This window comes from Gopherus evgoodei, chromosome 6, assembly GCF_007399415.2.
Source record: "Gopherus evgoodei ecotype Sinaloan lineage chromosome 6, rGopEvg1_v1.p, whole genome shotgun sequence".
Lineage (NCBI taxonomy): Eukaryota > Metazoa > Chordata > Testudines > Testudinidae > Gopherus > Gopherus evgoodei.
In genome coordinates, this window is record NC_044327.1 from 31,714,586 (window position 1) to 31,726,766 (window position 12,181).

Consider the following 12,181-nt stretch of genomic DNA (forward strand, 5'->3'; position numbering starts at 1 on the left):
GGCAAGCTGTTCTCTTTCAAGCTCTGGCTGCTCAGCACTGTATGGTGCTTACTGGCCCCATGGAACACTGAGAATAAGTTAGTCATTGAGACTTCACGCAGTGCCTGCCTAGTCCCTAGAGATATGTTCATTCTCTGGGTCCTTGTCTTTCTGCTGTGACTGACAACAAAATTCCCAATTGTCTGATGGTTTTCATGATGTGGGCACATTACCACAAGGATTGTATTGAGACCACCAGTTCCTTCCACCTAGGCTACTGAATGGCTGTCCGATGGCAAGGAATTACCTGCGCTGGGATGGCTTTAAACCACTAATTTAGAGGCAAAAGTCTCTAGCCTTTGAGCCACCCAGTGAAGACAGAGATCAGAGGTGGAGACTGTCTGTTTTACAAACTGGGATAACTGTCAGGCAGACTTCAAACCCTGTTTAAAGTTTTGTACTCTGTCCTTGCCAGTTTACTTGTAGTGAAGTGGAAGGTAGGGTTACACTTTAATAGTCAATTACAGCAGGTCTGGGGGATTTCAAAAGGCTACTTTGTGTCTTAATACTCTCCAAAAATAACTGACCTCTTCTAGTCTAATAGACTTCTTACCATAGAATGTACAGCACCCTCCCAGCTGCCTCAAACCATTCGTTTGTTGGGAACACCTACCTTTCTGAACAGATAGTCACAGATAAACATAAACTTAAAATTCCTGTTGGGGTAACAGCCCCAAGGAAGAATCTCCTCCATGTATATCAAAGAGTTAGACCTTTGGTTCACAAAATGTCATCTATCGACCACTTGTGGTCTGTAGAGCACTCTCTAGTGGCCCACGAACCGCTGGCTCGTTGCATGGTACTGTCTCCTGCTCCATGTTTTCAGCTTCTAAATCATCTTAAAAGATGGTAAAAATACAATATGTTCCTAAATATTACTTTGCTCTGTAAGCGATTGCCACAAGGATGTTATATGATCATGATGGCAAGGGTGACCCGCAAGACCGTTGCCATTTTCACGTGCGCTTCGCACTGTGGAAAAAGTGTGAGAACCTTGGGATTAGACAACAAATTAGAAGTTGAAGGAGTTATTGAAATTTGAACCAGAGGTGTGGAAATCTGAAAAATTCTCTAGCCAGGCGTAGCTCCACTAAATCAGCTGCTTATCCTGACGTATCTCTTCCCTGTTTATCTGCACAGTATTGTAAAATACAGAACATTCTTCAGTGATATTATATAGAGACCAGTCAATGAAGGTGAAACAGTCCTACGCAGGTGGTGGTACCTCCATCCTTGTGCTGCAGAGGGGGATGTTCTGTTCTTTGTATGCTACCCCTGTGTTAGAGCATGACATGGGAAGAAGCTATAGAAAAGGGTGTCCTTTCCCTCTGCTAAATTGGACTGAAAATCTCATAAGAACAGGCTTTCTCTTAGGATTTCCAGTGGTGCTGCCTGCTTATAGTCAGAACACAAATCCTACTATAAAAGCATCCCTCCAAAAAGTGTGACCCTTCTGTTTCCAGTCCAGAGTGGATCCAGGAAATCCAGGGCATTTATTTTATCTTAATATATATTTTAATGTATTGAAAGAGTTGACCAAACTCTTTTGAACCTCAAAAAGCCTTGGGCTGGAAGTCTGGTTAAAGGCTTGTTTTGATTATTATTTTATCTCAACTGTTTTGTCTGTCCCTAGTAGTAAAACTTTCATCCAGCTCCTATTCTTTTTAATGCCTTTCCAGGTGTACCTGAAGCAGAAGTTACTTGGTTGAGGAATAGGATCAAGCTGCCCCCTGCCTATCATCTACATGATGGCTCATTGCTGATTGTGAATGTAACTCTGTCTGATCAGGGGTTATACTCCTGCAGGGCAGCCAATCTTCGTGGGGAGGTGACTGAAAGCACACAGCTACTGATTCTTGGTAAGTTACAGAAATGCACGTGGCCTTTGGAAGGGCTATTTGTTCATGACATTTCCCACGTGTCACTGTAATAATGAAACCTAGGCACCAAACAGATCTCTCTCTTTGGAGCTAGTCAGAGGACATAACAGACGAGAAAGTGATATAAACAGCCTTGTATTCCAGTGGGGAAAAAATACGTCTAATTGTGTTAGCAGCCTACATAAGCAGGAACAAGGCTGCCTTCATTTGTGGAGAAGGCAGAAGATATTGTAATTGGGGGGATGGGTGCATGAGTTAGAAGGGAAAAAAAGTATAAGCTAAAAAAAACCTTTAATATGTCATTTTCACACATGCAGATTTTAATGCTAATAAAAGAACCATTCCCCTCGTTTGACCATTCCCCAAAATGGCACCTGTGAAATGAAGGGAATACCCTGTGTAATGCTCCATCTCTGAGAAGCAGACCTCCCCCTGGTAAAACACTGAGTGACACTGAGCAATTTCACACCTCACTAACAGATGCATAAACCCTGTGCACTTTTACAAAACAGTAACTCAGTTCATTGAAGGGTGAAGTTTACTTTGTCTTGGGTTTCATGGTAACAGGCTGAATGTCTAGCTAGGTGATTTAGAAAGATATTGTCAGGCCCAAAGCATGGATGGAAATGTTACCCACGACTGATTTATTGTGCTTGCTGATGGATTTTCTTCCCTAATAACACATCTGTGTCATTTCCTGCTGTCTGAGAGATGAAAGATCCGGCAGGACTATGTAAACGCTACTGTACGTTGGGTAATGAAGTGTGCACGGTTTGTAACCCTGTACATATTATTGCAGCAACACCATTAAAAAGTGTCCATTACAGAACTCTGTTTTCAGGGCTTGATGTATAGCCTGTTTTAAATCTCCACTACTCAACCTTGCAGGGTGAACCTAGGCCCTGCAGAATCTGCTGCCTCAGTGGCTCCAGTTCTTGGGGCAGATTTGAAAGTGAAAGTTCTTGCAGTCTTATGGACAGCACTGAAGCCTCTGTTTGATGTTCACCTGGGCAGGGCTGGCTCCAGACACCAGCATACGAAGCAGGTGCTTGGGGCGGCCAGTGGGAAGGACCCACCGCCGAATTGCCACCAAGGAATGAAGCGGCACGGTAGAGCTCCACCGATCACAGCTTTTTTTTTTCTTCGCCGCTTAGAGCGGCAAAAAAGCCTAAGCCGACCCTGAACATGGGTCCCCTGTGACTTCAAATCAATCCTAGAAACTTGATCTAAAAATTATCTGCCTAGATTTAAAAAAAAAAAAAGAAAACTGAGTTTCATCTTACAGATCATAATTCTCACATGGCTTCAGACTCTTTTCCTGCTCACGAAAAATGGCTTCTTTTTTAAAGATACAATGTTACTGTTGCTTCTCCAGGCAGCTTATACCCATTTGTAGGCAAATCACTTTCACAATCATTTTAATAAAAATAAATAGTACGAAACACCTGGGCCACATACATATCATAATGAGCACACGTGGCGGTAGCAACCCCAGCTCAACATGCAGCGCCATTTAACTGAATGGGAAGGTGCCACTGTTCACTTACATCAAGTTTACTGTTTACAGTGTTGTAGTAGCTATGTTGGTCCCAGGATATTAGAGAGACAAGCTGAGTGAGGTAGTATCTTTAATTGAACTAGGTCTTGACCTTTGTAAGCTCGAAAGCTTGTCTCTCTCACCAGCAGAAGTTGGTCCAGTAAAAGAGATCACCTCACCCCCTTTCTCTGTCCTGGATGACATTTACCATCATTAAAATGCCAGTGGGGGGAAAACAGGAAACAAAATACAAAAATGTCATCATCAGAATTAATAATGGGCCAAATCCTACAGTCTTTAGGGACCGATCCTGTGAAAAACAATCCTTTCGCAGACAGTTACTCCTGCACAGAGTCCTATTGACTTCAGTAGTATACAAGAGTAACTGTATTCACGGTAATAACTCTCTGTCACTTTGGCCTCTTAGGCATTTGGAGTTTTGCCTGAGTAGCTTTCAGGATTTGGCTCAGTGCTAAAGCAATCCTGAATTATGACCTTATCCAAAGTCCTCTGAAGTCAATAAAGAGGCTCCCATTGGCTTCAGTGGGCATTGGATCCGACCATGAGTATTGTCACTGTGATTTGAGGCCTCTTTATGTGGCAAGTTTCTGGGTGGCAAGCCAAGGTGTGACTCTATATTGTACCAGCTTGCTACTCGATAACGTCCCATGTGGACACAGTTACAGAGCAGTGACTATCCTCGTGTGTGGCTTGGCATACTTCAAGCAGTAGTATGTTATGACTAGATACTGTATTGGCTGTGCTGTGTGAATTTACCATCTGTTATGAGCTACTGTATCTGTTACTGAACAAAATGTGCTACAGTGCCTGGCTAGTCACAAAAAGGATGCTGTGATAGCCTTAATGCAAATGTTCCTAGCATTTGCGGGCTTGTGTCTGACCCTGAATTATTATTTTAATCTCTTCCCTGCCTCCTCACGTACCTGATACATCAGGCAAAGCACACCTCTAATGCTGTCCAATGTTACCTAGTATGTCCCCTTTGGAATGCTGATGTTCCAGCACAGCAAATAATGTGACTGCTGGTTTAAAACTTCCTCAATATCTTATCCGCTATGGTCGTCTTTGTCATCTCAGTCTCTCAATCTGTTTCCAGATCCCCCACAAACCCTCCTTCAATTAGAAGATTTGACAACAATGCTTTTAATCACGGGGCCAGATATTCCCTCAGTGCTGACCTCTCCTTCAGGAACAAGGATGGTGCTAAATCCTGGAAGTTCTGTCCTCATCGGTAAGTTGATTTCTAAAGTATGAGAAATAGGCTGAACATGCAAAATTCATATCCAGATGTTCATCCAGATCAGGGGCATTGGGAGGGAGAGGGTGGAGGGACTGGGTCATCCTATGATAAATGGGGGCCATTTGAAAATTCTTGCTCTGGATTCAGGGACTCAAGTTCAAATTTTAAATACCACCATAGTGTGGGGTTTATTGTTGTTATTCCCAAAAGCTTCAAGCAGGATCAGGGCTCCTTTGTTCTGGACACTGTACATACACGAAGAAAGAGCCACAGCAAATGGATGTAACAAACAGAAGGATGGAGGAGTCAGGATGAGGTTAAAGGTACTCTAGATTGTGCTTCTCTCTCTTTTTCCTCTCCACATAACTACTGGTCTCTACCTTTCAAAGTCATCCATTCCTGTTGTTCTTTCTGCAGAGCTTCTCCCAGAGCTTTGTCCATCTCTCCACATTTACTCTTCTCTTGTAAACTGTTTGTGCCATTGTGGTATTTGTTTTAATCTTCTTTGTACCACATCTACAGCACCCAAAGTGTGCTCACAGATTTACAAGCAAATAATTCTGAATGAAATAATCTTCTTCCATTATTTCATTCTTCTCCATCTTCTATTTAGTTTCTGTTTTGTCTTTCTTTTCTCTGTCCTCCAACCCCTGTTGTATACTGTAGGATGTTTTCAGGCCTATGGACACAGTCTGTTTACAAAAAGATTCTCATTCTTTTGTTGTTATTTCTAAGCTCCCTTTCTTCCAATGTCTTGGAGGTTATATTTAATATGAGGCTCAGTTAAACAACCAGCTTTTCAGGCAGCCTTATCATGCATATGACTCTCAGTAAAATCATAGAGTAGTTCAGTATTGATTTTAGCCTTGCAGAAGCAGGATTGTAAATCTTTAGCAGAGGATCTGTACCTTGTCTCAGTGCTGATAAGAATGATTGTATTCCTCTCCACAGGCCTCCTATCAGCTCTTTGCTTACATTCAGTAGCAAATATTTTTATAAGAGGAGCTGGTATTTACATTTTCATTTGTTTGGGATTTATTTTTTCCCCAATGCTGACATCTGTGTCCATCTGTAATTGTTGCTTAGCAAGCTGCTCTGGATTGCATTTGTGCTTCCACCAAACCTGCAGTCAAGGAGCTCTTTGCGGGGAAAACTTATCTGAAAGTATTTGGTAGCATTCAATAAATCATTTCAGGTGTGGTTTTTATTGCACTCTCAGTCCTAGGACTTAGTCACACTTCTGTTTCATCCGTTTCATCGCAGGTTTTCAAAGCAAAATCTTTAGAAGTTTTTTATTGAGATTTGAAAGAGATCATAAAATAGGTTTTGCATCTGTTTGTACATAATAACCTTTACTTCAGTCTCGTGGGGCCATATCATCTCCTAAACTGCTGCTCCTGCTTAGGGGACAGGAAACTCTAGGAGTTCCCAATATCAAGCCAAATTTATTCTTGATGTACTTCTATTTATTCCATGGAGATACACATTGCTGAAGCTGACCTGATATTATAAAAATCTAAGGAAAGTTCTTGATAGATATTCTAATAAGAGATGGGCTGGGACTGAAATATCCAGTCTGCTAGAATTCATACAGATACAACCGAAATGTCCAAACGTAAGTGGGTGACATAGTATGGCATAGCCAAAACATATGCGCAAAGCATTCAATACACATAAAAATTATCCAAACAATTATTCTCCTACCTGCATTCAGCTACAGATAGACCACTTACTTCTGCAAAAAGAATTAGCCCACATCTCAGCCATTCTTTTAACTGACACTAGATTACTTTTTAAGATTTTGTCAGCATGGACTGGGATAAAAGACTCCCTCCCCTTTGTATCCCAAATTCTGTTTCTCTGCAGCTGTCTAATAGCCATTCTGTCTCCATAACCCCTCTCCACAGCTACCCCATCTGGCTGTCCCCTCTAGTCCTTCCTATTGTGTAATCCGAAAGGTCTATTTTAATGCCTGCTAAGCATTGAGCCAGTTTCTACTCCAGGGATAGGCAACCTATGGCATGTGTGCCAAAGACAGCAAGTGAGCTGATTTTCAATGGCACTCACACTGCCCGGGTCCTGGCCACTGGTCCGGGAGGCTCTGCATTTTAATTTAATTTTAAATGAAGCTTCTTAAACATTTAAAAAACTTTATTTACTTTACATACAATAGTTTAGTTATATATTGTAGACTTATAGAGAGAGACCTTCTAAAAACATTAAAATGTATTACTGGCATGCAAAACCTTAAATTGGAGTGAATAAATAAAGACTCGGCACATCACTTCTGAAAGGTTGCCGACCCCTGTTCTATGCACAGATCTCACATGCTCTGGATGGTGATATTCTAATTTAATTCTAAGAGACCTGATGGTGGGAGGGTGTGGTGAGTGAAGAGGATGCTGTTGGGAATTGCAAGGAAACAGGACGCTGGGAGTCAAGTGATTGGGAGATAGGATGTAAGTGGAGAATTCTCTTGGGGAAAAGTTGGGTATCCTGGGAGCAGAAGGATCCAGTGAGGAGAGGGAATTAAGAGACAAGGGAAAGAAGAGAACTTTGAAACCCTTGGATAAATTCCAATAAGTATCCAGACTTCTCAGGATTTACGAGAAATGAGAATCTGAATTGGTGAGGTTTGTCTGCTACTTCATTAAACACAACTTCCTTAATAATAAGAAGAAAAAATGTGCAGCATGAGAAGATGAGGAGGTTAAATTTGCACATTGAGAAGAAGAATGTACTACTTAATTGAGTGAGAATTAAAAGCAGAAGGATATGGCTTGCAGCCTGTCATTTATGCTGCATATGTTCTTCTAGTGTATCTGCCCCAATATATTTTCAGTGACTACATGGATCCATTTGCCATCCTGTCTCAACCCCTGTGGACCTCCCTTGTGGTAAAGCTCTGAGTCTTGGGGCCACAACATGGGTACCAAGTTTTGGAGGCTGCTTTTCACCAGGTGAAAGATGTCCTTCAGTAGCACACTTCCCAACTGTGTCGTTTTGGCTGCAGGGGCAGAGAGGGAATTCTTTTGGAGCTTCATCCTTTGCCCATTGGAATCAGTGGCAAAACTCCAATTGTCTTCCAAGGTGGAGGAGCAGAACCTTAAACAATGTCCTTTTTAGAGATCACAGAAGCAAATCACTGTTAGAGGTGAAGAGAGAATTGTCTCCATAGCCGTGCTCACCAGCTGTCTAGTTAGCACACATGGTTATCTTTCTCAGGTAGTGACTTGAGGGTACCATTGCTCCTTATCAAATCATCAATAAGATGCATCCAGCTATGCAGCCATACTCCCCGCAATCCTTTTCTGATGTCCCTATAGCAGGCTCTGCTCAGCTATCTACCAAACACAGCTCCTACTATTAAGGACAAGATTTTCTCATAGTAGAACCTGCAACACCTCTCAGTTTGGAAGCTTACCTAATTTTTATATTAACTGAAATTGGCAATGAGTGATGAGCCATATATTACGTATGCCAATAAGTTCTGATTTACTTAACTTGTGGTATGTGCAAAATAAGATTTCATGTCACAGGTCCAGTTCTTTGCTTTATATTTCCATAAATGCTTTAAAGTGACACAAACTTAGCATTTAGCCAATTTTGATCATGGAAAACCAATAGAAAGTTTAACATGTATTTTTTATATCTGGGAAACAGTAGTAAATTTCTGCAATTACACTTATTTCCTTTGAAAGCTTTCAGATTAGTCCTTATTCTTACAAGATTTTCTGTCAGGAGTACAAAAATATTTTTATTTTGGACACAGTTCTTCAAAAGTTGATCACAAGATTACTATGAAGGATATAAGTATGCGAAAAGAGAAGCTGTTACTGTTAACTCTCTCATGCTGGGATTTTATAACCATATTTATGGCCACTTGGCACTTTCCTAAGCCTCTGTCAAAATGCAGAATTATTTTTCTGGATTAAAAGGACTATTTAAGATTAATAATATACTTCAACTAGAATTTCTTTACCTACACTCCCAATAAAAACTCATGCAAATTAAAATAATTTTAATAACTAAGGGCCTCATGCCAGATACATTTGCTATCAAACATAGTGCTTACTTCAATGAGTAGTCACTTTTACTTCACTGGGACCTGTTCATGGTAGTAAGCACTATAAGTGGAGTTTTCAAATGTGCCTAAGTGGCTTAGGGCCCTATGGTTATGTCAACACTTAAACCACTACAGAGGCACAGCTGCAGCTCTACCATTGAGCACTTCAGTGTAGACACTCACTACAGTGATGACTGGTGTTCTCCTGTCACTGTAGTTAATCCATATCTCTGAGAGGCAGTAGCTAGCTCAGCAGAAAAATTCTTCCATCAGCCTCGCACTGTCTACACCAGAGGTTAGGTTGACTTAACTACATCACTGAGGGATGTGGATTTTTCACTCCCCTGAGTGATGCAGCTGGGTCGACTTTACTTTTTTAGTGTAGACTTGACCTTACTACAGTGAAAAGAAGGTTCTGTCTCTTAATTAATCCACCCCTCCAAGTGGTGGTAACTAGGTTGACAGAAGAATTTTTCTGTTGACCTACCATTGTCTATGCCAGTGGTCAGTCGACTTAACTATGCCGCTCAGAGATGTGAATTTTTCTATACTGAGAACTTACAAGGGCATAGCTCTGTCTCTCAGAGGTGTGAAAAATCCATGCCCCCGAGAGATGTAGGTATGCCAACCTAACCTCCAATGCAGACAGCACTAAACTAATAGAAGAATTATTTTAACAACCTAGCTACCACCTCTTGGAGAGGTGGATTACCTACACTGATGGGAGAACCCCTCCTGTCAGTATAGGTAGTGTCTATACTGAAGTGCTATAGCTGCAGTAACCATTTAAGTGTATTTAGGGTATGCCTACACTACAATAAAAAAACTGGAATTTTTAAAACAACCCCATGGAACCATTTCTAGTGGCATTGGGTTTTGTAAATATTAGGTCTGTTAATTAATCACAGTTAACTCAAGCAATAAACCCCAAAAACCAATCACAATTAAAAAAATTAATCCCAATTAATCGCAGTTTTAATTGCACTGTTAAACAATAGAATACCAATTGAAATTTATTAAATATATTGGATGTTTTTCTACATTTTCATATATACTGTGTTATATTCTATGTTGTAACTGAAATCAAATTGTATATTATTTTTTATTACAAATATTTGAACTGTAAAAATGATAAAAGTATAGTATTTTTCAATTCACCTCATACAAGTACTGAAGTGCAATCTCTTTGTTGTGAAAGTGCAATTTACAAATGTAGATTTTTTTTTGTTACATAACTGCACTCAAAACCAAAACAATGTAAAACTTCAGAGCCTACAAGTCCACTCAGTCCTACTTCTTGCTCAGCCAATCGCTAAGACAAACAAGTTTGTTTACATTTACAGGAGATAATGCTGCTCTCTTCTTATTTACAGTGTCAACAGAAAGTGAGAACAGGCATTTGCATGGCACTTTTGTAGCTGGCATTGCAAGGTATTTATGTGCCAGATATGCTAAACATTCGTGTGCCCCTTCATGCTTCAGCCACCATTCCAGAAGACATGCTTCCATGCTGATGACAGTCGTTAAAAAAAAAAAAGCATTAATTAAATTTGTGTCTGAATTCCTTGGGGGAGAATTGTATGTCCCCAGCTCAGTTTTACCCGCATTCTGCCATATATTTCATGCTATAGCAGTCTCGACAAAATGCAAAGAAAGTAGCAATGTGAGATTTCTAAAGATAGCTAGAGCACTCAACCCAAGATTTAAGAATCTGAAGTACCTTCCAAAATCTGATTGGGGTGTGGTGTGGAGCATGTTTTCAGAAGTCTTAAAAGAGCAACACACTGATGTGGGAACTACAGAACCTGAACCATCAATAAATAAAATTGACCTTCTGCTGGTGGTATCTGATTCAGATAATGAAAATGAACATGCATCGGTCAGCATTGCTTTGGACTGTTATCAAGCAGAACCTATCATCAGCATGGACACATTTCCTCTGTAACGGTGGTTGAAGCATGAAGGGACATATGAATCTTTAGCACATCTGGCACATAAATATCTTGCAATGCTGGCTACAACAGTGCCATGAGAGTGCGTGTTCTCACTTTCAGGTGACATTGTAAACAAGAAGCAGGCAGCATTATCTCCTGTAAATGTAAACAAACTTGTTTGTACATAATTCTACATTTGTAAGTTCAACTTTCATGATAAAGAGATTGCACTACAGTACTTGTATTTTTCAGTTCACCTAATACTATTTATTTTGTTTTATACAGTGCAAATATTTGTGATAAAAAATAAATGAGGTGAGCACTGTTCACTTTGTATTCTGTGTTGTAATTGAAATCAATATATTTAACAATGTAGAAAACATCCAAAAATATTTAAACAGTAGTTGAATACCATTTATTTAACTGTGTGATTAATCACGATTCATTTTTTTAATCGCTTGACAGACCTAGTAAATATATGTTTGGATAAAACCTAAAATGTGAGCCAAATTTGACCAATGCAGCAAAATTCTGAAACTAGCAGAACAATTATTAGGTGCTGTCCTAAAGTGTTTACTGTAGCTTGCCTTTTCTGCAGGCTGCTACATAGAGCTGCTAGAGAGCTGCCAAGAGGGGAGTTTTCAGAGATACCCGATTCTTTAAAAAAAAAACAACAAAAAACAACTAAAGACATTGTTTTGTCTTGTTTTTAACTTTTATTTTGTCACCATTTTATGCAGGCAACAAAATATGGAGTACATGGCCTATACTGGGCCAGGCTGTGACTCCTTTACTCCTACTGGTGACAGCAGTTACCCACACAAATAGCTCTAGGGAAGTCATTGCTGGGAGTCACCACAGTCTGCCCATCCTTTGGCTCATAGTCAAAATGTAATCATAAGAGTAACCTATGGGCCAGGTCTGAGCTGCAGTCAAACTGCAGAGTGCAACTTGGGCCATGCTGTGTAGAGAGGGCTTAAAGGGCATCTTCACGCCCATACTCCTATTTCTGCTGCTGTATGCCTGGCTGTTCCTCATGCATGCTTTTTTAAAGCTCCTTTTCCCTTGATTTCAACAATAAGAGATGTAGTAGATTTGGTGGGAAATGCCATTTTACTTGCCCATATATGAGAAAACATGAAGGACAATCTGCCTCATGCTGAAGAATAGCATCTTCTTGCTATGATGCCTTTTTTGACTTGGGGGCAGGCTGTTTCTGCCCTGGTGCTTGCAAAGGTCCCCACAGCTAGAAAGGAAATAAATCACTTCTATTGTTCATAAATGAGCTACGTTCCTCTCTGGCTCTGCCTTCTGGGCCAATAGGCAGAGACACATTTTCTACTATGTTACCTCAAGGGGAGTGTCAGTCAATCCTTATCCATATTTCTAGGAGTGGGGACTTTCTTTAAGACCTGTGCTTTAGATCCAAGTCTTTGCCTGCCCACATGAGATCACTGGGAAGCA

At 40.5% G+C, this 12,181-nt stretch overlaps 1 protein-coding gene across 4 annotated transcripts in view; it reads left to right on the forward strand.

Annotated features, from left to right (window-relative positions):
* The window catches only part of ADAMTSL1 (ADAMTS like 1), a 692,925-nt gene that overhangs the window by 647,335 nt on the left and 33,409 nt on the right, over positions 1-12,181 (forward strand). For all 4 annotated transcript variants that reach the window (XM_030566852.1, XM_030566853.1, XM_030566854.1 and 1 more), the window contains 2 exons: positions 1,719-1,898; positions 4,574-4,708. In XM_030566852.1, the coding sequence (XP_030422712.1) occupies positions 1,719-1,898; positions 4,574-4,708 (315 nt within the window). The remainder of the gene's footprint in view (positions 1-1,718; positions 1,899-4,573; positions 4,709-12,181) is intronic.